This window comes from Canis lupus, chromosome X, assembly GCF_011100685.1.
Source record: "Canis lupus familiaris isolate Mischka breed German Shepherd chromosome X, alternate assembly UU_Cfam_GSD_1.0, whole genome shotgun sequence".
NCBI classification, from domain to species: domain Eukaryota; kingdom Metazoa; phylum Chordata; class Mammalia; order Carnivora; family Canidae; genus Canis; species Canis lupus.
In genome coordinates, this window is record NC_049260.1 from 118,922,860 (window position 1) to 118,947,972 (window position 25,113).

The following is a 25,113-nucleotide window of genomic DNA, read 5'->3' on the forward strand; positions in this document are numbered from 1 at the left end:
GCCCCCAGTGCCTCAGGAGGCCCGGATGTGGAAGTCTGAGCACCCATACTCCCACGTGAGAGCAGGTACCCATCCCCACGGGGGCCTCACAGCCCTGGCGACCCTCTACTGGGGTCCTCTTTGTCCCTGTCAATGGTCCATCCCTCGCCTCCCCTTAGCCCCGGGACCCTCCCCTCAGCCCTCAGCGTCTGCTCCCGCCACACCAGGACTCAGGCTCTCGGGTACCCAGATGTGCCAGGCCTGCCGCACCCGCCGCCACCATCCGGCCCCATCCCGCTCCCCCGCGGGCTTCCCGGGCTCACCGTGGGCCCTGACCTCCGCCGGGTCCCCTCTGTCCCCCTCAGGGTCCATCCCTCGCCTCCCCTTAGCCCCGGGACCCTCCCTCCCCTCCCCCCTCAGCGTCTGCTCCCACCAAACCAGGCCTCAGGCTCTCGGGTACCTGGCTGTGCCAGGCTTGCAGCACCCCCCGCCACCATCTGGCCCCATCCCACTCCTCCGCGGCTTCCCGGGGGCCCCTCTAGCGTGGGCCCTGACCTCCGCCGGGTCCCCTCTGTCCTGTGCACCTGTGTCCCTGCCCTCCCACCCCGCCCCCACAGGCAACCCCTGTGCCCCTGTCCCCCTCAGGCCCCGGCAAACCTCCCTTCCGACGGGGATCCTGAGCTCCGTGGGGTCCTGTCCCCACCCCCACAACCCAAGTGCGCATTTCCCGGGTGGCCGCGTGTGTCCGGCCTCCCCAGGGCCGCCCCCCAGTCCCAAGGAGGGGGCCCAGTGCCTCCATCTCTCCGGGAGGAGTGGAGGCATGAAGGTGGGGTGGGGGACCCCCGCAGTTCTCCCTCAGCTCCTCACCCCTGCTCCGGGAGGGCCCGGGCCCGTCCTGCCTCCGGGCACCCCTCAGCTCCACGCCGCGGCCCCGCCTTCCCCCGCGTGGATTCTCGGGATTCCCGACAGGCCCCCTCCAGCCGCCCTCCGGGCCGCTCCGGGGCTACCTGCTCGCCTGGCTGCCGCCAGCCCGGGCCTGCCCGCCTTCGCTCGGCGGGGACCCCAATCCGACCCCCCACGCGAGGCCCTCCGCTCTCTCAGACCTCCGAGGCGGACGTCGGCCCACCTCACATCCGGACCCCGTGCCAGGGGTCCCCAGCGCTCCCAGCAGGTGGGTCCGGCGGAGATGGGCTCCAGGCTGGGGGGTCGGGGGGGGGGGGGAGCAGGTGGGCGGGGCCCTCCTTCAGGCTGGGAGGTCAGGGACTCTGGCCGGCCTGGGCCCGCCCTCCCGCCACGCCAGGCAATCTGCGCGTGTCCCCCCCGCCCCCCCACAAGCCTCAGGTCCCCGCTTCCCGACCTGGAGGCAGAGTGGAGGTCGGCCTCCGTCCCCCGCCCGCTGCTCGCTCCTCAGCTGCACACGAGGAGTCGCGCTGCCCACAGAGCCCCCCCGGGCCCCGGGGCCTTGGACCCTGCAGAGCCTGCCCCCGGGAGCCGCCGCCCCCGTCACCCTTTCGCCCCTTGGGGCTGTCGCAGGCCTCAGGACACCCCTCCCCACCTCCCTGCCGGACGGCGGCCTCTACACAGTCCCCGAAGGCGGCGTGTCCCCGGGCCCCTCGTGTCCTCACTGCTCACACACAGGGCCTTGCAGGGAGCAGAGCTCAGCCGCTGTGTGGCCGTGAGGGAGCCGCCAGCAGGGCTCCCCTGGCCTCCGGCGGGCCCTTTCTCGCCCTTTCCGCGGCCCCCGCCCATGCCGGAGCACACCGGTCCGGGTTCCTTGGGCCCTTGCAGAATGAACGGGCCAGGAGGCACAGGAAGCCAGAACAAAAGACTTTTCCTTTTTATTGGCTGCACGACCCGACCCCGTCCTTTGACCCCTCCGTCCTTGCTGCTTCCCAACCCATTTCTGTCCCAGTGCCCTGCCTGGGATGAGGATCCGGGTGGGACCCACACAGGGACGAAGGTGGACTTTGGCCAGCTGGTTTTCAGGACAGGATGAAACTCTTAACTGTTGAACTGGGGGATGTACAGAAGTTCGGGATGGGGGGGGGGGGCGGCGGCTGCGGCGGTCCGGGCGGGGGGAATGTCAGTGACACACGTAGCCTCCCAAGCTGATGAATCCCCCGAATCCGAGCAGCGATGTGCAAGAGCCTCCTCATGTTAACCAAGCTCTCGATCTCCGGGTCGCGGCAGAGAACAGGCCCCCAGAGTGGCTTTTCACCCTGCTTTCTGCCCCCAAGCCGCCCTGGCCCTGCACTCCTAGAAAGCCCAGTGGTCTGTCTTCTCCAACACAAACACACAAACAAACACACAAACACACACACACAGGGAGACCCAGAGGCGCCCACGGGGAAGAAGCAGCCGAAGGGATGCCTCCCTTCGTGCCCATCCCGCGGGAGAAGCTGCCGACCCCACCAAAGGCTGGAAAGGGCCTGGCCGCCTCTGGGGCTCAGGCCCACTCTTCCTCATCAAACGGGGCCAGGGAGGAAACCGGCCACCTGCTATTAACCCATAGCACATACTCCATGACCCGTAGCTTGCTGGTTTCCTCGTGGGCCCTGGGCCCCCACAGGAACTCGTAGCGGGCAGGGTTGCTGCCCGCCACCTGCCGGTACTCCACGTAGCCTTCCTGCACCCAGACGTGGGTGAGGAGCTCCCTGGGCTCCCCATAGATGACGTGCTGCCTGCCGGCAAACACCCCCATGACCCCCAGGGCTTCCCACACCTCCTGCTCGGGGGCACGGTCGCCCTCCAGGAGGATCACCCCCAGGAGCAGCACCAGGAGGCCGGTCGTGGGCAGGCCCTGCTCACCGCTCAGCATCCCATCGTAGCTGAGGCCCAGGACGGTGACCAGGACGTAGGAGTGTGCGATGGGGTCCACTTCCTTCACTTCTACGCCAAAGACCAGCTGCATGCACTCACAGGCTTGACCCCAGATCTCGGGCCAGGCATCCTGCATATCTGGGCTGAGGACCTCCAGCACCTCTGCCTGGCTGGTGGGCTGCTTGTTGAGATACTTGCGGAGCAGGAACCCCACCAGGTCAGCCCCACTCATGAGCATTGTGTCTCCTCCTTGGGCAGAGGGCTGCGCATATTCGGGCACCTCCCAGGGGTTCCAGATCTCCTCCTCTGGGCCACTGGGGCCAGCAAACTCCACCTGGCTCCAGCCACTGGGTGCCCTGCCACTGGGGGAGGGCCCGGCACTCTGAGGGCTCTGGGGAGGACTCCAGGCAGTCTCAGACCCCTCCTCTGGGGGCACAAAGAACAGGCCAGAGCTGGACAAGGAAGGGGAGGAGCAAGAGGAGGAGGAGGAGGGGGAGGAGGAGGAAGAGGAACACAGGTAGGGGGGAGATGAAACTTCGTCTTCATCCTCAGCCTCTGGCAGCTGGGCATTGACCAGGCCCTGGGCTTCTCCCGGGTCTTCTTCCAGCTTCCAGAGCTGACTCGTGTGCCTCAGGGGCATGGTGTGGGCGTGGAGCTAAAGCTGAAGACAGCGGTGGGATGGCTGGTCGGGGTGCAGGTGGGCCAAGAGAGGCCCCGTGCCAGGGCAGAGAGCGGGCCGCATCAGGATTGGCTACACAAGGAGTCCCCTGTGTGTTGGGCTGGGCGAGTTGAGCCCCTGGCACCAGGCTCGGAGACAACGTGGACCTCACCAGGTCCAGCGACACAGACCTGCTATGCCTCCTTCACTCTGTGACCTGAGGGCCTCCTGCCGGCGACCAAGGCCTCTGCTGCGCTGCCAGTTCTTGGAGCCCCTGCAGGAGGGAAGCAGGGGGCACCTCAGGGTGCAGACTGCCAGCCCAGCCCTGGGCCCCCAGTGCACACAGGAAGGTTGGCTCGCACTCTGGGAGGCCCCCAGCAGTCCAAGTCCCCTCCTTGGCCTGCCAGTGCCCTTGGCAGGGCCTGGGACCCAGGCCTCTGTCTGCGGTCCTGAGGCCAAAGTGTCCCCACAAGACCAGGCTGCCCCGACCCTCCCCATGAGGAAGCCAGGGGACCGGCTCTGGGCAGGCCTGCCAAAGGTCTCTGGGGGTTCATCCTGTGCCGTCAAATAAGGGATCACGGATCACGGATCACGCACCAGGGGAGGAATGGCCCAACTCAAGCTTCCCTCTGGGCCAGGATGGGGCGCCTCTCGCTCTTCACCTGGACCCCACGCAAGGCGTGGGAAGACTCTCCGGCTGGCCCTGAGGCCACCCTCCTTGCACCTTCCTTGCAAGGGCCCCTACCCCGACCCCGCAACCAGCCAAAGTCCAGAGAAATCAGTCGGCCCACCCGTCCCGCCTCTCCCCATGGCCCACACAAGCGGCCGGGGCGGCCTGGTCCCCAGGGATCCTGCTGAGGAAGGCATCCCCTCATTTCTCACCTCGACCCCCGCCAGGGCCTGGACCAGGGCAGGGCAGGGCAGGGCAGGGCAGGGCAGGGCACCTGCCTCCTCTGCTGACCTGAGTGCAGACCCTCAGACCCAGGCCCTCCCCTCCCTGAGCCCAGAGATCTGGAGAGGAGGAGGGTCTCCGCGGGATAGGCCACACCCCGGGTTCTCTTCCCAGGGCTGCCAGGGAGGGGCACCCAGATTTCGGGGCCATCCCCTCCTGGGCCTGAGGGCTGCCTTGGGGGCCACTCACCCCTTCAATGTAGGGTGGGCGGGGGTCCACCGTCTGCCCCCTCAGGGAGGCCGTGCTCCTGACGCCAAGGGCCCCCAGTCTCTCGGGAGACCCGGATGTGGAAGTCTGGCCGCCCGGCGGCCCGCCCGAAGGCAGGTCCCCAGCCTGCCCAGGGGGCCTCCCAGGCCTCCCATCCCTGGCGACCTCCTGCCAGGTCCCCTCTGTCCTGGGCTCCAGGGCCCCCGCCCCCACAGGCACTCCCTGTGCCCCTCCCCCCCTCAGGCCCTGGCAAACCTCCCTCCGGATGGGCTCCTGAGCTCCCTGGGCTCGGGTCCCCCCCCCACCCCCCACCCCCCCCGAGGCGCATTTCCCCGGGGGCCGCGTGTGTCCGGCCTCCCCAGGGCGGCCCCCCAGCCCCGAGGCGGGGGCCCAGTGCCTCTCTCTCTCTCTCTCTCTCTCTCTCTCTCTCTCGGGGAGGGCGGGCCGTGGGTTGAGGCATGATGGTGGGGTGGGGGACCCCGGGGGACCCCCGCAGTTCTCCCTCAGGTCCTCACCCCGCTCCGGGGAGGGCCGGGTCCCGTCCTGCCTCCGGGGACCCGAGGCCACTGCCCCAGGCCCCGGCATCCAGGCCTCAGCTCGACGCCGCGGCCCCGCCTTCCCCCCGGTCATGGTCCTCTCTCGGGGTTCCCGGCAGGCCCCCTCCCCCCTCCCCCCTCCCCCCTCCCCCTCCCCCCCCCCCCCGCCGCCCTCCGGGGCCCCTCCCCCGCCCTCCGAGCCCCCTCCCGGGGCTACCTGCTCCCCTGGCTGCCGCCGGCCCGGGCCTGGCCTCCTTCCAGGGGACCCCAGTGCGACCCCCCGCACCGAGGCCTTCTGCTCTCTCTCAATTCTGACGCAGAGGTCGGCCCACGTCACATCACGTCCTGACCCCGTTGCCAGGGGTCCCCACAGCTAACAGCACGTTGGGTTGAGATGAGTTCCAGGCTAGGGTGGGAGGAGGGAAGCGCGCCGGCTGGCAAGGCGGGGGCCCCCTGTCCTCCCCGGGCTCCTGCCCTGGACTCGGGCGGGCTGCGGCCTCGGCTCTCTGCAGACCTCAGTCGGTGCCCCTTACACCGAGCCTCTCAGGCCCCGACGTGTCGTCCCTGAGCGCCCGAGGGGTGGTTGCTGCGGCTCGGGCCCCACCGGCTCTGCAGGTCCCGGGGTGGCCCAGGGCTGCCGGCAGGGGCACAGCAGGGTTCGGCGGCCCCCAGCGTCCTGGCACAGGTCGGCTCTCAGTCCTCACCCAGGAGGCCCTCATCAGGACACAGGCCTGCTGTGCAGCCGCAGCGCCCATAGCCCCGGGGCAGGGCAGGGGCAGGGGCCGGGAGGAAGCGCCCCTTCCCACGGGGTCCCTTGGCCAGCAGCCAGACTTTAGGGACATCGTGTTAAAGGTTTAGTTTCCTGGGGGCGGCCGAGCAGCTGCAAGGGTGTCTAGGGGTGTCCCGTATTGCGGGGCCCACTGCAGGGAGTTTTCCCCTGACATGCTGCGTCATCGGGAGAAACACACCGTCCCTCTCTACCTAGCGTGTGTCCAGTGCACGCGTATGTATAAGGTGTGCAGATTATAGGTGCTGGTATGCAAATGTACGTACATATCACCTAAATACGGACAGCGACACACGTATGTGCGTGTGTGTTCCCGTTATACATGCGTTTGTATATGTATTTATATAGGTGTAGACTATATATATACTTTATCAAAAATACCTTTTCTTACTGTGTGAATTGCTTTGATACTCCCTACTCTATTTCAGGTTGATTCTGTATATTCTACTTAAGTGATTTTTTTAAGGGGCATTCCTTGCCACTAAGATGATTTCAGGGGGTTATTTGCATAGACTCTAGAGTCCAATGCCTCAATCATCCTGTCTTTCCCCGTGTCCTCTTAGCACCCCAGGGCTAATGTCATGTGTACTCTGAGGCCTTGCCTCAGATTTATGCTGGGAAGCAGAAGCAGAAGTTGGAAATTGCTCCGCCTATCAATCCTGTCATCTGCATTGATGCAGGCTGCATTCCCTCCCCACATCCCTGATGTTCCCTGCATCCCCAACCCAGACTCAATATCCAGCTCAGCAGTCTTCAGGGTCCCCCAAGGCTTTCTCCTCATTTATTGTTCGGACGTTGTTTATTCTGTGTGTGTTTTTCAAGACTTTCATTTCTTTCTTTCTTTCTTTTTTTTTTTTTTTTAAGGTTTTATTTCTTTACTCATGAGACACACAGAGAGAGACAGAGAGGCAGCAACACAGGCAGAAGGAGAAGCAGGCTCCACGCAGGGAGCCCGATGCGGGACTCGATCCAGGCTCTCCAGGACCAAGTATCTGCCCAAGACTTCCTTTTTTTTTTAAGTGAGGTTTTAGTTGCACAGAAATGAAAACGGAAATTCCTTCCTCATCGTATTCTGATAGAAGCTTTTTCCATTAGCTAGTGCTGAATTTCTTTCAAAGGAGTCTTCTATACCCAGTCGTGATCAGATGTTTTTAGTTCCATTATTTTGTTAATGTAGATAAATACAGTTGAAAGATTTTTCTTTTTTTTTTTTTTTTTTTTAAGGATTTTATTTATTTACTCATAGACACAGAGAGAGAGGCAGAGACACAGGCAGAGGGAGAGGGAGAAGCAGGCTCCATGCTGGGAGCCCGACGTGGGACCCGATCCCAGGTCTCCAGGATCACACTCCAGACTGCAGGCAGCGCCAAACCGCTGCGCCACCAGGGCTGCCCAAATACAGTTGAAAGATTTTTCTGACGTTAAGGCAGATTTCTGTTCACTGGGCACCGCCTCTCGTCCGTTTCGTTCACTACGATTTTGAATATGCATATACTTATTCAGGATATTTGCTGCTATATGAGTGCTTTTGGCTTAAGCGTTCTTTCAAGGTGGATTTCTCCTCTAGCATTTACATCCAGGAGCACTAGCGTGGGACATTTAATTGAAAACAATGCCCATATTTTTCTTTAGTTTGAAGGAGTTTTGCTAAGATGATGACTTCTCCCCAACCATTTGGCCGAATGAGACCACAGGGCGGTGGGGTGGGGGTGGGGGGGGGGGAGGTGGGAGTCCAAAGTGGCCGAGGAGTTGAGAGACCTAAGTTCCTCTGGTCCCCGGAATTCAGCGAGACAGCTACTAAATCATTCTGAACCCCTGAGAACTGAACCGGAGATCTACAAAAAGAATAGCTGCAACTCTACAAAGAGAAAAGCATCCAGTTTCTGCAAGACAGGAGGTGTGGAGAAGTGAAATGGAAGCGATACATGGGAAGATGGGCGGGGGGGGGGGGGGGGGGGGGCAAAAGGGAGGCGATACATGGGAAGATACGGGGGAGCCAAAAGGGGGCGAGCTCCAGCAGCCTCCACCAGAGAGTGATGGAGCAGCAGAGAGCGCAGAATCCGGACCTTTAGAAGTCCGCTCCGGTGAGGGACGGCCCTGCCTGCCCGGTGCTCAGACAGTGAAGCGGGTGCAGAATCCTAGGTGGGACAGCGTGGTCTCAGGATCCCCCGGGGTCACAGGAACACTGACAGTGCCTGAGTGCAGCAGAGCTCCCAGACATCGGAGCAGGGAAGCCGGCTGCAGCGGGCTCTTGGCCAGTGGTGGCCGTAGCCCTGGAACCCAGCAGGGTCAGTGGGTCCCAGCACCCTCAGCGCAAAGGCTCTCCGAGCAGGAGCCCAGCAGGCGGCAGAACCGGCAAGCCCCCCCTTGCTCCCCCTGGGGAGGAGCAGCGCACATGTCCACACAGCAGGAATCTGCAGGGTTTGGAAGGCGAAGCAGGGTCCGTGCCTGAGATGGAAATGCTTGGTCACAGGCTGGGTGAGCACAGTGTGCGGTCCGGTACCAGGGAGACAGGAGTGATGGGTTGCCTTTCACTGGGGGTGCGCTAAGGAGCGGGACCCTGAGCTTTCGGCCCTGGGGCTGGGGATGAGGAGGCCACCACTTTCGCTCTCAGCCTCTAAAGAGGCCTGCAAGGCCTTCACGGAACAAAATCCACAGAGAGCAACCCGGACCAGATTACTTAGCCTGGCCCCCTGGCAAGGGCGGTGCACGCCCACTCGGGGCAAAGACCCCTGAGAATCAGCGCAACAGGTCCCTCCCCCAGAAAGTCAGCAAGAGCATGCGGCCCAGACCAACTTTACCGAACACTGAGAACCGCAAAACTCCAGCGCTAGGGGAATATAACATACACAATTCATAGCGTTTTCCCCCATGATTCTTTGGTCTTTCCATTTTATTTATTTATTTTTTTTTTTTCGCTTTCCTTTTGCAACCAATTTCTTATTTTATCAAACTTTTAGGAAATATTTTTTAGTTTTCATTCTTACAGTTACATGCTATCCTTCCATTGTTTTTAATTTTATTTGTGTAAGTTTTTTTTTTTTTTTCTTTACACCCTTGCGGTGCAGTTTCTTCCACCAGACCAAAATACACGTAGTGTACGGTATATGATTCTGTTTTCTTCACCTGTCTCATCAAAATCGCTTTTTTTTTTCTTTTTTCTCCTTCTTTGTTTCTTTCTTGTTAAGTTCTTTCTATGTTCTGTCTCCCTTTCTGATATTTCCCACTTATTTTTTGTATCCCCCAAATGAATGAGACAAAGACTCCTAACTCTGGGAAACGAACTAGGGGTGGTGGAAGGGGAGGTAGGCAGGGGGTGGGGGTGACTGGGTGACGGGCACTGAGGGGGGCACTTGATGGGATGAGCACTGGGTGTTATTCTATATGTTGACAAATTGAACACCAATAAAAAATAAATTTATAAAAAATAAAAAAATAAGGTCTTTCTAAATTTTCATCTTTACAGTTACATTCTATCCTGTCAATGTATTTAATATATATAATATATATGCAAGGTTTTTTTTCTTTACAATTGTGAAGCCATCTTTTTTTTTTTTTAATTTTGTTGTTTATTTATTCATGACAGACACAGAGAGAGGGAGGCAGAGACCCAGGCAGAGGGAGAAGACCGCTGAGCTGCCGGGGCTGCCCTTCTTCACAATTTTGAGATGTAGTTTCCTCTAACCGAAGGAAATACACTCAGAATATAGTGTATTGCTCTGTTTTCTTCACCTGTCTGTTGATATTTCTTCTTTTTTTCTCTTTTAATTTTCATTTTTACAATTGCATTCTATCCTTTCCTTGTATTCTATTCAATTTGTTTAGTACCTATAAAAGTTTTCCTTTTGTTACAATTTTGGGATTTAGTTTTCTAACAAACGGACCAAAATACACACAGGATCCAGTGTATTACTCTATTCTCTTCACCTGTCTGATTATATTCTCTCTTTTTAATTTTTCTTTTCAGTTCTGGGTCTCTTGTGATTTGTGTAGTGTATATTTCTCTGGGGACATTGTTGCCATTTCAGTATTTTGTTCTCTCATTCATCGATTCTTCTCTGCACAGATGGAAAAAACCTCATCTCATAAAAGAGAACCAAAGGCAGTACTGAATGCCAGGAACCTAGTGAGTATGGACATAAGTAACATGGTAGAACTAAAGTTCAGAATAATGATTATAAAGATACTATCGGGGCTTGAATAAAGCATCAAAGACACTAGACAAAGCCTTTCTGGAGAAATAAAAGAACTAAAATCTAATCAAGTTGAAATTTCAAAAAGGCTATCAATGAGAAGCATTAAAAAATGGAGGCGCAAAAAAAAAAAAAATGGAGGCTCTGACTGCTCGGATAATTGAGGCAGAAGATAGAATTAGTGACATAGGGCAGCCCGGGTGGCCTAGCGGTTTAGCGCCTGCCTTCAGCCCAGGGCGTGATCCTGGAAAACCCGGGATCGAGTCCCATGTGGGGCTCCCTGCATGGAGCCTGCTTCTCCGTCTGCCTGTGTCTCTGCCTCTCTCTCTCTGTATGTGCGTCTAATGAATAAATAAATAAAATCGTTTTTAAAAGCCCCAATCAAAAGTTATAGGGTATCAGGTTGGATAAAAAAGTAAGGACCATTGATACGCTGCCTGCAAGAGACTCATTTTAGGCCCAAAGACACCTCCAGATTTAAAGTGAGGGGGTGGAGAAAGATTTATCATGCTAACGGACATAAAATGAAAGCTGGGCTGGCAATCTTTATATCAGACAGACTAGATTTTTTTAAAGATTTTATTTATTTATTTATTAAGGAGAGACAGAGAGAGAGGCAGAGACACAGGCAGAGGGAGAAGCAGGCTCCCTGCAGGGAGCCTGATGTGGGGCTTGATCCCGGGACAATGGGATCAAGACCTGAGCCAAAGGCAGATGCTCAACCACTGAGCCACCCAGGTGCCCCCAGACAGACTAGATTTTAAAGCAAAGACTGTAGGGGCCCCTGAGTGGCTCAGTGGTTAAGCGTCTGCCTTCGGCCCAGGTCGTGATCCTGGGGTCCTGGGATTGAGTCCAGTATCAGGATCTCTGTGGGGAGCCTGCTTCTCCCTCTGCCTGTTTCTCAGCCTCTGTCTCTCTCTCTCTGTATGTCATAAATAAGTGAATAAAATCTTTAAAAAAAAAAAAAACACACACACACACTGGAAGAGCCAGAAGTGGCATGCCTTCTGTTAGAAAGCACTAAGAAGCCCACAGTACCACCGAGGAGTAATGTTCTCCCGAGAAAATTGAACTTGCTTCTGGCCTCCAACTGGGGTGAACATATAGTGACAGGAAATACAGCTCTCTTCAGGAGAAGAAGGCACAGGGTCTGCTCTGTGGCGAGAGCTCTGGGCATCTGCAGGAACGTGTTTGCTTTGTTTTGCATCCAGTCTGCTCAAGAAAGGCACCATTTCCCTGCCTACCACAGTGATGCCACAACACTGCCCAGCAGCCTTGCCTATTCCAAGCCAATGGTGCCTGCCTTTCCCTTTATCCTGGGAGAATGGCCCCTGGATGCTTAGATCTGCATTTGCTCCCTATCCCCTAGGTCAAGTCAGAAAGCTAGGATAAAATCCTGGATCTGACAAGCCAGTTCACTGTACCCGTGCCACTGATCTTGGCGCAAGGCTGCTCTAGGCTCGGAGGATCAGGCCCTCCAGACTAGCCTCTCTAGACCTCTGCCTCCTGCTCTCTGTTGCAGGGCCCTGAGCTACTGCATGCCGTTGTTCTTCCCCGGGCATTTGCTTTTGCCACGCTGCTAGTGGTCCTCTTGGGACATCCTCAGGTCTCGCCCTCAATGTCACCTTTTCCATGAGTCCTTCTATGAATACCCAATCCTAAATTGCAACCCCTCCTCCCACCCCATCCCCAACACTCTGCATTCAGCTCTGTGGATTCGATTTGTTTCCATAGCATTGAAAACTACTCAGCCTACTTCACCTTTCACTTCATTTCATGATTCACTTCAGTGTACACCGCTACACATGCTAGGCTATGAGCACTACAGAGGCAACGAATCTGTTCAATGCTGTATTCTTAGAGCTTTGAGCAGCGCCTGGCACATGGTACATGTTTACTACTCATGTTGAGAATGAATAAAGAACTGCCAGCTCCAAGGTCCTGGTCCTTGGAGCCTCTCGTCCCTAAACCCCCTTGGCATCTCTAACCCCCACAACTATCCAAACAGGCAAAGTTTGAATGCTCCCGTCCATGCTCTACTTATTGGCTCATGGACAAGGTAAGCCACTGAGTTTACCGGGGACTCTGGAGACCCCTAGCCCCAGTCCCTGGTTTGTGCTCCTGGTATTCTGGCAGAAGTCAGCGTAGTAGGATTCCAAACAACTATGGCTGACTGCACACTCTCTCCTGCCAGCAGGCAGCTATGGCCTTCACCCTTATGCTCTGCTCTTCCTTCTTGTTGGCTTCGATCTATAAGTTGCTACAGTCAAGGACTCACGTGTCCTGGGGTTTGGGTTGGGCCACAGAAGGTTTTACAGATAGCCAGTTCACACAGCGCATGCCCATTGATTCCAGAGGGCACACCCATGTTCACATATGACCATAAAAAGACTTCCCTAGCGAAGGTAGAAAGGAGGGTAACTAAGATGGTTTGCAAGGTTACTTTCAAACCCAAAACACTCCAACCACTAGGATTTATCCCCATTTCCAGAATGCAGGTGCGCTCCTTGCCTTTGCACATACTGTTCCTGCATCTTGAGGTATCGGAGATACTTTACTTGCAATGAGAAGGGCTCTTGCTGTCGGTGCTGTCCTTCCTGATAATGCCAAAGGCCAGCCTTCTCGTGAGAAGGCATCAGACACACTCAGAGGGACATTCTACTACAACTGGACCAGTACTCCTCAGAAATGTCAAGGCCATAGATATAAGCAGAACACTGGCCTTCCAGAGATGTCCGCATCCTAATGCTCACAGCTGGAATATGTTAAGTTACACATCAAAGTGGAATTAACGCAGAAGATGGAATTGAAATTACCAATTGCCTGACCTGAAGATAGGGAGATTGTTCAAGATAATCCAGGTAGACCCAATGTAAATACAATGCTCCAAATGTGGAAGGAGACGGTCATGTGAGAGACTCAACTGCCCATTGCTGGCGTTGAAGATGGAGGAAGGGTCTCTGAGCCAAAGATGGTGGTCACCCTCTGGGTGCTGGAAAAGTCATGAAAACACATTTCTCCGTGGAGACTTCCCAAAGCATCACAGCCCTGCTGATGGCTTGATTTTAGCCCAGTGAGACTCTTCTGGGGCTTCTGACTTCCAACATTTGTGTTGTTCCATTAATGAATTTGTGCTGTACCACTAACTTTGTGGTGATCTGTTACAACAGCAATAGGAGGGCAGCCCCAGTGGCACAGCGGTTTAGTGCCATCTGGTGCCCGGGGTGTGATCCTGGAGACCTGGGATTGAATCCCAAGTCGGGCTCCTTGCATGGAGCCTGCTTCTCCCTCTGCCTGTCTCTCTCTCTCTCTCTCTCTCTCTCTCTCAATCAATCAAACAATCAATCAATCTTTAAAAAGAAAAACAACAACAACAGCTGTGGGAAAGTAATACAGTTTCAAAAAAAAAACAGGAAATACGAAGGAGCTATCTCATATTGGAGGACATGAAGCAGACATAATGACTGCATGTAATGTGCCATCCAGGGTTGCAAAGAAAAAGGGCACATTCCTACCCCTTTGCCCCCAGGGCTCTTGGCCCCTTGGCCACTTTATGGTCCCTCCGACTGTACCACCACTCTGGACAATTGCAGGTGCCCAATTGGGACATACACAGGAGTCTGCGGCTGAGCTGGAGAGACAAGACCACCCATGAGGACAGTGCATGCCTCCCCCCACATTCCTCTTTGCAGGATCAAGCATCCTATCCCCCACAGTGAGAGAAACTGAGGGACAAGGTTGAGGGACTGGGTCCTGACAGTTGGAGAATGGCCAGCACGAAGCTGGGGGTGTAGGAAACTGCATGAAGCTGTTTCTACAGAAGCCTCGGGAGCCAAGGGATTCGTTACCACACTGTGAGCTCACAGAGCACAGTCCACTGTCTTCTCTTACTAGGGGACATAATTCAGGCACACATGTTTTCCTAGGTGCAAGACTCCGGATTCTGCACCTTAAGGTGCAAGGCTGGGGTGGAGGTGTTCAAAAGAGGAGCTGCCCCACAGGAAGCTGCCTGTCCCCGGTGGTTCTTGTCAGAGAACTCCTGAGTCATAGCCACCGCTCTGTGCAGCTGGGACCCTCGTGAAGGCCACTGTGAGGTTGGCTTTCTGAGGCTGAGCCAGAGTGGGAGTGTGGACCTGTCAGCCATCCCAACAGCCGCCTGGGAACCTAGGGTCCCGAAACGGGCCCTTTGAGCAGAGGAAAGTGTAGTGAGTGACGGCGGTGGTCACCGGGATGCTCTGCCACACCCCGCAGGCCCTCGGGCTCACATGAGGATTTTGTAAGCAGCCGGGCAGGAGGGCCTTCGGGTCCCCAGGTGGCAAGCAGGCTGTGCAGAAGGTCGGCCGCCCCATGAGATGGGGTTGGAGGAGCACCTGCCATCCCAGGGCTGTGGTCTTGGCACAAGTCCCAGGAGCAGGCTCTGTGGGGCAGTCGTGGCTGGACGCGGGGACACCTCTGCTAATGTTGCTTGCTGTGGGGAACTGGTGGGTCCCACAGTGTTCTTACTCAGCGTTGAGAAGGACTGTTGGGCTGTAGCAGCCAGGACACCCCCGGGCCTCTTCCCCCTTTGTTGGAGTCATTCTGGGGAGCATCTCTTTAGCCACAGCCTCTTGTGTGGACACATCCACCCAGGCCCTGAACTGTCATTGCAGGGCAAAGCAAGTCAGACAGGAGCTCACTGGCCTTGAGGACTCACTCTCGGTCCTTGTCTTCCGGATCTGAGAAGCCTCTGCTTTTTCCCAGGCTGAGCAAAAGGCCTGCTCTACACTCTGGTCTCCTTTGCGAGGAGTTGAGCTGCTGCCTGGCTCTTGCCAGACCTGCCCTGTGGCAGATACCCGTGCAGGTGCCTTAAGGCCCTTCGTGGGCAAATAAGTGTTTGCAGGTCTCCATCTGGCATCACTGAGAGCCTCCTGCTAAAATCCGGGGAAGACAGCTGGGAGGCAGGGCTAGCGCAGGGGTTGCAGGGCTCGAGGAAGGAATGGATTCCAGAAATGCGTATTGAGATGGAAAAATGCAGACTAGCGTATGATGCTGGCTTGGAAGTTAGAGGAGGGGAAAGAAGTGAAGAAGATTCAGGAAGGTTGTGTTTCACACTGCCTGGTTTTGTGTGCTTGTGTTTGCTTTTCCTTTGAATCTTTCTTTCTTTTTCAGAAACTTAGCCATTACCTTTTGTTCAGTTGCTCTTTGCCCCTTTTATTTTAAAAAAAATCTAATGATCTATTAATTTTAAACTATTTTTTTTCGACTTGTAAAAAATTTGCAAAGATAGTACAGAGTTTTTATATGCCCCTCACTCAGTTTCCCATTATGACGGAAAGCGGAAGCGGTTGCTTCTGTCAATGTGGTATATTTGTTGCAATTAATGGGATAATTTTGACACTTCATTTATTACTAACTGAAGCCACACTTTACTCAGACTTCGGCAGTGTTTACCCAGAATCTGTGTTCTGTCCAGGATCCCCGTCAACATACCGCCTTACGTTATTTGTAGTGTTTCCTTGGCTGTGGCAGTTTCTTTGTTTCTGAGGAGCTTGACTCTTTTCGGGAGGAGTGATTAGATAGTTTGTACATTGTCTCTCACTCGCAATGTTTCTGATGTTTTACTCATGATTAGTCTGGAGTTCTGTGTTTTAGGAAGGAAGACCATAGCGGTGAAGTGCTACTGTCATGACATCCTATCAACACTACATACCAGTAGCTTGATTTATCACTGATGTGGTTTACCTTCACCACCTGACTGAGTTAATACCTCTTAGGTGTCTCCACTGTAAACTTACTGGTGTCAGCCCCCTTTGCATACTGTCCCCTTTGGAAGAAAGTCACCATATGTGGCCCACACCTCAACGCAGGGACTTATGCTGTACTACCTTCAAGTGAGAGTATCTGCGTAAACCAGAATTGTTCTCCATTGGAGACCTGCCTATTTCCCCATATTTATGTGTTTAATAAGTCAAATACTTTTCACAATACAGACACATGGGCATTTCTATTACAGGAAGAAATTACATGTGTGTTCACTACCCTGTGTGTATTCACATATGTATACAAATTTTAGATGTAATCATCTATATGTGCATTAAGCTACATAAGAGTTTTTACTGATGTTTTTGGCTCTAATCCACCACCACCTAGATCACTATAGCTTCCTCCTCTACGGTGAAAAACCTTGAGATTTGGACGTTGTTTATATGTCAGTGTCCTGTTGTCTCTGCTGGGTTATCATGGTTATCTCTGAAGGAGCTGCTGAAATAGAATTTGTGGATGGGCTAAGCATCAGTTCAGCTCCAGAACTCCCTGGAACCTCATCAAAGCTATGCCTGCCCTCTAGCCTCTGGACTCTGATAAGGCTACCTGGCCCCTGTCTATGGAGCTCTTGAAAGGTCAAGAGTACCCGTTATCTGAGTGTCTGAACTGATGAACAATTCAACTTTTGATGCTTTTGGGGGTTGAGATCACCTGTAACTAAGTATGGTCTTCTTTATCTGTCTGGAAAGTATTTCTTTCTACCAGAGCATGAGCTACAGGGTAAGCTGGACCCCAAGATGAGTCTTTGTTTCCTCACCTTTATTTAGCTTTATGACTCAGGGCATGTTATATGAGCTTTTGGTGCCTCAGTGCTTTTTCTCTGTTCTGTATTTGAATAGTCACTGGGAAGCTCCTCGAGGCTGGCAATTAGACTCTACCCAGAGAGAGGGCAGGAGAGCTGGATGAAAAACTGAGACCCCTCAGATTCGACAGCTGACAACCCTGCTATATGTTACTCATCCTTAAAACCGACTTATTTAATGATATACATTCTCCAGTGAGTGTTGGAAAGCCTAACTAGAAAATGAGAAATGTGCCCAAGTTCTCAGATTAAAGGTGATACATCATGGGAAATCATGAGTTGATACTTTGATTGATTATGATCAATCAAGTAATAATGATACTCTCAAGATGTTCCTTAAATAAATACCATAAAATTGCCTATTTGAAACTCTGCTATGGTGCAAAGTGTGATTGTTTTCCGTGACAATACTAGCTGAATGTTGAAGGTATTGCTGTAATCACAAAAACTCTCAAAATGTCCGGACATGAAGACAGTATACTAGGTCACCTTCTGTGATGTGGTGTAGTGTGGTATGGCTTAACACAAAGTAAAAGAACACCTGCAAAGACTAGGATTTTAATTTTGATTCCATACTTTGAAGGAAACTTCCACCAAATCACGAGGTGACAACTAAGCAAAGCTGGTTTGGTGAAAAGATAAAAATTTTGAGAAACATTTAGTAAGACAGAGAGAAAAAAGCAGACTCAACTACTAAAATAAAAAAATCGAAGTCGGGGTAGTATTACAGATCTTTTTTTTTTAAAGAAGATTTTATTTATTTATTTATTTATTTATTTATTTATTTATTTATTAGAGAGGCAGAGACATACTCAGAGGGAGAAGCAGGCTCCCTGCGGGGAGCCTGATGTGGGACAGGACCCCAGGACCCCGGGATCACGCCCTGAGCCAAAGGCAGATGTTCAAGCCCTGAGCCACCCAGGCGCCCCAGTATTACAGGTCTTAAGGAAACAAAAAGGAATGTAAGAGAGTACTCTGAACAATTATACTCCAAGAAATTGTATAACCTAAATGAACTGGATATATTTTTTAAGACATAAACAACCAAAAGTAACTCAAGAGGAAAAGAAAATTCAATCAGATCTAACAGGTAAGGAGAATGAATCAGTGACCAGAAACGTCAAAGAAAGAACATCCCAAGACCAGGTGACTTCGCTCCTGTATTCTACCAATACTTGAAAGAAGAAAGAAATCCTCAGGCAGCCCCGGTGGCACAGCGGTTTGGCGCCGCCTGCAGCCTGGGGCGTGATCCTGGAGACCCTGAATCGAGTCCCGCGTCAGGCTCTCTGCATGGAGCCTGCTTCTCCCTCTGCCTGTGTCTCTGCCTCTCATTCTCTCTCTGTGTCTCTATAAATAAATGAACAAAATCTTTGAAAAAAAAAGAAGAAAGAAAGAAAAGAAAGAAAGAAAGAAAGAAAGAAAGAAAGAAAGAAAGAAATCCTCAATTTCTTCCCAAAATATGGAAGTGGAGGGAATACTTCCTATCTCGTTCTGTGAGGTCAGCAGTACTGAGGTAGTAAAGCCTGACAAAGACATCAAAAAAATAAAATAAAATAAACTGACACTCTTTCATTTAAAAAAAAAAAAGCTTTCAACAAACTAGAAATAAAAGACTTTAACATGATAAAAGGCATTCACGAAAATTCCACATCTAACATACTGAATGGTTAAAGATTGAAATTTTCCCATTAAGCCAAGAAATAAGAAAGAAGGCAAGGGCCGCCTAAGTGGCTCTGTCAGTTATGCAGCAGGCTCTTGATTTCTACTCAGGTCATGATCTCAGGATTGTGAGATCAGGCCCTGCATTGGGCTCCATGCTCAGGGGCGTCTGCCTGAGATTGTCTCTCTTCCTCTTCCTCTCCCTCTCAATCTCTCTCTAAAATAAATAACCAATAATATTCTTTTAAAACCCGACAATGCCTGCTTTTGCTTCTTTTATGTTATTATACTGAAAGTGCTAGCCAGAGTGATTAGGCAAAAAAATAATTTTAATAAATAATAAATAAATAGTCATAATAATAAAGACTAATAAAGTGGGAAAAAAAGTTTAAAAAAAGAAGTAAAAGCAGAAGAAAATACTTAAAATAAGTTTATCCAAGGAAATAGAAGACATATACACTACAACTTACAACATATTGCTCGAAGAATTTAAGAAGATTTCAGTATTTGGAAAGATATCTTGCGTTCATGGAGTTGAAGACTTAATTTTCTTAAGATAGCAGTTGTATTAAAGCAATTTACAGATTCAATACAATCCCTAAAAGGAATCCCAACAATCCTGTTTGAAGAAATGGAAAAGCTGATTCCAAAGTGTATATGGAGGGACGCCAGGGTGGCTCAGGGGTTGAGCATCTGCCTTTGGCTCAGGTGGTGAAACCAAGGTCCTGTGATTGAAACTCGCAGGGAGTCTGCTTCTCCCTCTGCCTACATCTCCACCTCCCTCTGTGCGTCTCTCATGAATAAATAAATAAAATCTAATAAATAAATAAAGAAATAAAGAAAGTGTATTTGGAGTACAGATGCTCCTTTGGATAATTATGTAGGTATCCTTCGGGTTGGGTAAATACCTCGTAGAAAAGAACCGAGATGTCCATCAATAGATGAATGGATAAAGAATATATATCTGGCACATTGGTGGTAGGGATGAAAAATAGTGCCGCTTTTGTGAAAGATGTTTGCCAGTGGTAAAAGTCTATCAGTTTGTCAAAAAGTTAAACTTTTTAAAATTATATTTATATTTTTTACTTTTAATTTATATGACTATCAATTCCACTCCTATGTATATGCTCAAAAAATGGAAAACAGGTATTCAAACAAATACCCGTGTAGAAATGTTCACCAAAATTCACAATAGCAAAAGGATGAAACGACCCAAATATCCATCAATTTGAGAATGAATAAGCAAAATGTATAGGCCTATAAAGAAATATTCAGCCGCAAAAAAGAATGAAGTCCCGTTACAGGCTTTAGCAGGATGCACCTTGAAAACTGCTGAGTTGAAGAAGCCAGACACAAAGATATCATATTGCAAATTCCGATTATATGAAATACACAGAACGGCTATATTCATAGAGAAAGCAGAGTAGCGGTTGACAGGGTCTGAGGGAGGAGGGAATGGGCAGTGACCACTTATCGGATGCGACGTTTGCTTTTGGGCTGATGCAAGTGCTTTGGAACCAGACAGAGGCGATACTCGTACAACACCGCAAATGTACGAAATGGCACTGAATTGGACACTATAGAATGACTTCATGTTATGTGTATTTACAATAAATAAATAAATAAATAAATAAATAAATAAATAAATAAATAAAAACTATTGATAAATGCTGTGAAACAAGAAAACATGAATCTGCTGGAAACAAGGAGTACCTTCCCCTTCTCTCAATGGCCCTTTGCCCTCAACCTAGGGTCAAGCTCCGCGGCCTAACATGCTGGGTTAAAGGTCTAGCCCGAGCCTGTTCGTCTGGCCTCGTCTTCTGCCTTCCACCACACTGTAGCCTTTCTCTTTCCATACATGGAACTGTTTTCTCTGATATTGAGCAACGGGGTCCTCATTATCTCAACTACGCTCGCTATTCATTCCCACCTAGTAAACATATGAGTGATTAGAGAATTGCTAATTTCTACTCCTGTGATCCAGATATACTAATTAGGATACAGAACTCGTGTCTCCTTCAATGTGGTCTGGCTGTTCTTACAAGAAATATACACAGGATCAGATGAGTCCATAGAACAGGCACAGTGGCACTGACCCTGGACCTTCTGTTAACTGGGTGACAGATGAATTTAAGGAGCAAGGGGATCTGAGGATACTGGTGAGAGGGTTTAATTCAGCTGCTGGCCATGCGCACAGGGAAGATGGACCGCTGGGCGCAGGTTAGAGGTAGAAACTTACATAGAGGCCAGTGAAGATTTTTCAAGTGTGGCTGAGTCTTGACTAGCCGGACATTCCAAGACACTCTCTCTGCTACAGGGCACAAGGCAGAGAATGGCTGGTGGTGACAAGACCGATCAGTAAAAAGAAAATCTATCACCTGTCCAGGTGTGAGCTGCTGAGAGCATGACTAAGACAGGGACTGGGGGTGGAGAGGACAGAGACACAGAATGTACTCACGAGCCCTCCACTGCTTTCCTCGGAGGGGACACTTTTCCAACTGCCACCCGCTGCCCGCAAGCTTCACCTCCTCTTCACTCCTGGAGCCATGTAATCCGAGACTACATTTTTGCTTGAACTCCATCTTCCTAGCCAGCGAGGCTTCTTTTGTTTAGCAAACCTAACTGCGGTTTTGGCTTCATTCACCCAGATGGCACCCCCAGATCTCAGCAAGAAGGACTGCACAGTTGAGAGTAAAATCTTAAAACATCCCTAAAGAGTTACTGTGTCCCTGCTAACTCCACTGCAGCGTCTCATATGATACTCTGGAAAGTAGTCTGCAGGTTATGGTCTTTCGCAGGTTGTTTAAATGTTTTAAGTTGGATTCTTTAAATTGGCAGACTTTTTCTTCTTTTGAAAGCCCTTGCCATCCCTGAATGAACAGCAAAGCCCAAGTTCACAGAATCCAAGGAAAGGACCACCCTAATCCTCACTCCCTTCACCAGTTGGACTCTGGGTCCTTCCCACTCTCCCTCCACAAAACCCTTTGCCAACCATTGATGACTCTGGGAGGTCCCACCCAGAGCCAGCTCTCTAAGGTGAGATCTTGAGGACACTGCCTCACGTCTCTGAGAACTTGAGAAACTATCTAAAATGGGAAATTTCATGTTTCCCACACACTGTTTGCAGTAACTGTTGTGATAAGTAAAACACCAATGCCCACAGGAGGTGTTCTGAATCGAGAGGGGCTGTAATCTCAAGCACCCATTGCTTTCTTGTAGGCGTCCATTTAATTGCCTTTTAGTATGAGAAAAAGACCATAGTACCCAAATAGATTTTATACACACACACACACACACACACACACACACACACACACCCTGGATGGAGAGTCAAGAATGTCTTGAATGTACGGAGCACAAGTGTAAAGTATCGAGGGATAAAGGACTCATGGCTACTGCAGCCTAGTTGCAGTTTGAAACTCTATGGCACTGTAGATATGTGTGTATGGGGGTGGGATTGAACATATGATTGGATTCTGAAATCAAAGGAAGCATCTTCTATTTCAAAAAACCAGCAATAGCTGTTCTTGTGTTCCTTTTCAGCTTTGGTTTTTTGATGAAGAGTTAGACAAATTATTTTGAGAAACAGACACATAGATCAATGGAACAGAATAGAGATCCCAGAAGTGGACCCTGAACTTTATGGGCAACTAATATTCGATAAAGGAGGAAAGACTATCCATTGGAAGAAAGACAGTCTCTTCAATAAATGGTGCTGGGAAAATTGGACATCCACATGCAGAAGAAGGAAACTAGACCACTCTCTTGCACCATACACAAAGATAAACTCAAAATGGATGAAAGATCTAAATGGGAGACAAGATTCCATCAAAATCCTAGAGGAGAACACAGGCAACACCCTTTTTGAACTCAGCCACAGTAACTTCTTGCAAGATACATCCACGAAGGCAAAAGAAACAAAAGCAAAAATGAACCATTGGGACATCATCAAGATCAGAAGCTTTTGCACAGCAAAGCATACAGTCAATAAAACTAAAAGACAACCTACAGAATGGGAGAAGATATTTACAAATGACCTATCAGATAAAGGGCTAGTCTCCAAGATCTATAAAGAAGTTATTAAACTCAACACCAAGAAACAAACAATCCAATCATGCAATGGGCAAAAGACATGAACAGAAATCTCACAGAGGAAGACGTAGACATGGCCATCATGCACATGAGAAAATGCTCTGCATCACTTGCCATCAGGGAAATACAAATCAAAACCACAATGAGAAACCACCTCACACCAGTGAGAATGGGGAAAATTAACAAGGCAGGAAACCACAAATGTTGGAGAGGATGCGGAGAAAAGGGAACCCTCTTACACTGCTGGTTGGAATGTGAAATGGTGCAGCCACTCTGGAAAACTGTATTCAGGTTCCTCAAAGAGTTAAAAATAGACCTGCCCTACGACCCAGCAATTGCATTGTTGGGGATTTACCCCAAAGATACAGATGCAATGAAATGCTGGGACACCTGCACCCCAATGTTTATAGCAGCAATGTCCACAATAACCAAACCATGGAAGGAGCCTCGGTGTCCATCGAAAGATGAATGGATAACGAAGATGTAGTTTTTGTATACAATGGAATATTACTCAGCCATTAGAAATGACAAATACCCACCATTTGCTTCAACGTGGATGGAACTTGAGGGTATTATGCTGAGTGAAGTAAGTCAATCGGAGAAGGACAAACATTATATGTTCTCATTCATTTGGGGAATATAAATAATAGTGAAAGGGAATAGAAGGGAAGCGAGAAGAAATGTGCGGGAAATATCAGAAAGGGAGACAGAACATAAAGACTCCTAATTCTGGGGATCCCTGGGTGGTGCAGCGGTTTAGCGCCTGCCTTTGGCCCAGGGCGCGATCCTGGAGACCCGGGATCGAATCCCACGTTGGGCTCCCAGTGCATGGAGCCTGCTTCTCCCTCTGCCTATGTCTCTGCCTCTCTCTCTCTCTCTGTGACTCTCATAAATAAATAAAAATTTTAAAAAAAAGACTCCTAATTCTGGGAAATGAACTGGCGGTGGTGGAAGGGGAGGAGGGCGGGGGGTGGGGGTGAATGGGTGACAGGCACTGAGGGGGGCACTTGACGGGATGAGCACTGGGTGTTATTCTGTATGTTGGCAAATTGAACACCAATAAAAAAATAAATTTATTATAAAAAATAAAATAAAATTAAAAAATAAAAAATAAAGTCCCCAAAACAGGCAAATCCACCAACGTGGAAAGCAGATAAGCTACTGCCAGAGGTTTTGTGTAAAGAGGAATGATTTATAATGGCTATGGAAGTCCTTTAAGTCATTCCTTAAAAGGAAATGACTCTTTTTGCGATAATGAAAATATTCTGGAGTCAGACAGTGGTGATTGTTTTACAATCCTGTGAATATAATAAAATCACTAAATTACATATTTTAAAGGGGTGGATTTAGTTATGTGAATTATTCCTGAATCAAAAATATTTTTAATTAAAAAGAAGGTGGTTCTCCTACTTGGGGTCTAAGAATGAGATGCAGTCTCCTACTCAAAAATTTGAATTTATGTCATTTGGGAGTGTGTGGATGGGCTGCCTTGTAAGGCAGGAGCAGCAATGCTCTTATAGCTGCAATTCTTTTTTTATTTGCTTTAAAGAGTTTATTTATTTATTCATGAGAGTTACAGAAAGAGGCAGAGACACAGGCAGAAGTAGAAGGAGACTCCCTGCTGAGTGATGAGTACCAATGCGGGACTCGATTCCAAGACCCCTGGATCATGACCTGAGCCAAAGACACATGCTTCACCATTGAGCCACCCAGGTACCCTACCCACATTTCAACAGTGCTAAGCTACAGTCTCTAAGGCATAGGGGGAATCCAGTCATTGCCTATAAGTTTCCCCCTTCAAGAAAAGACTTGCCGCCCTGCCTCAAATATTGTGATTAGCTGATAGTCCCTATTAGCTTCTATGTGTTCTGTCTTTACGATACAGCCAAAGTCAGAATCTTCTAAGGATGGCCCCTGGTCAATGACTAAGCAATGAGTTGTAGCCAGGACCACACACTTCTCAAAGCGAGGACCAGCTAGTGACTGAATAATCCAGGGGTACACATTTGGCATACCTATAGTCAGATCATTCAAGAAAAGAGAAGTGTCAAATTATTCAAATCAAGAATGAAAGAGTAGACAATATACAAATAAAAAGGATTAGATGGAAATACTATGCATAACTGTATGCTGAGAAAGGAGATGGCATGTATAAATGTAGAGTTTCCTAGAAGACACAGAGAACCAACACTGACTCAAGAAGCAAGTCGGAATAGACCTATATAACAAGTAAAAAATTGAATTACTGATCAGACACCTTGCTTTTTTTTCTTTTTTCTTTTTTTTAAATCAAAACCTTTTCTACAACAAGAACACTCGGGACCACACGGCTTCAAAAGTAAATTATGCTTTTTAAACTTTTAAAATTCCTCTTGGGTATGTTGTGACGAGTAACAGGTAAAGTAGTTGGAATGGTGCCTGGCACAGAGAGACTGCTTGGTTCGCATTAACTATAATTATAAAAAGTCTGTTGAGTAAATGGCTGAACAAATTAATGGGGTGACAAGACAGAGGCAAAAGCCACTGTGAGTGTCTGTGCTGCCTATTATTACAAGAAGCTGGGGCATGGCAGTGTGGAGAGGTCTGATCAGAATCCAAAGAACCAGGACATAAAAGGACAGAAGGC

The 25,113-nt window shown here is 50.4% G+C and overlaps 1 protein-coding gene across 1 annotated transcript; it reads right to left on the minus strand.

Annotated features, from left to right (window-relative positions):
• Positions 1-1,793: 1,793 nt before the first annotated feature.
• On the minus strand, positions 1,794-5,519 carry LOC111095049 (melanoma-associated antigen 8-like). The gene is made up of 2 exons (XM_038588505.1): positions 5,370-5,519; positions 1,794-3,731 (listed from the first exon to the last, which is right to left on the minus strand). The coding sequence occupies exon 2, from the start codon at positions 3,437-3,439 to the stop codon at positions 2,426-2,428; it is 1,014 nt and encodes a 337-aa protein (XP_038444433.1). The 5' UTR covers positions 3,440-3,731; positions 5,370-5,519; the 3' UTR covers positions 1,794-2,425.
• Positions 5,520-25,113: the final 19,594 nt, after the last annotated feature.

Excerpts from the sequence above, each read along its gene's own strand:
- LOC111095049 (XM_038588505.1), bottom strand. The coding sequence starts at position 3,439 with ATGCCCCTGAGGCACACGAGTCAGCTCTGGAAGCTGGAAGAAGACCCG.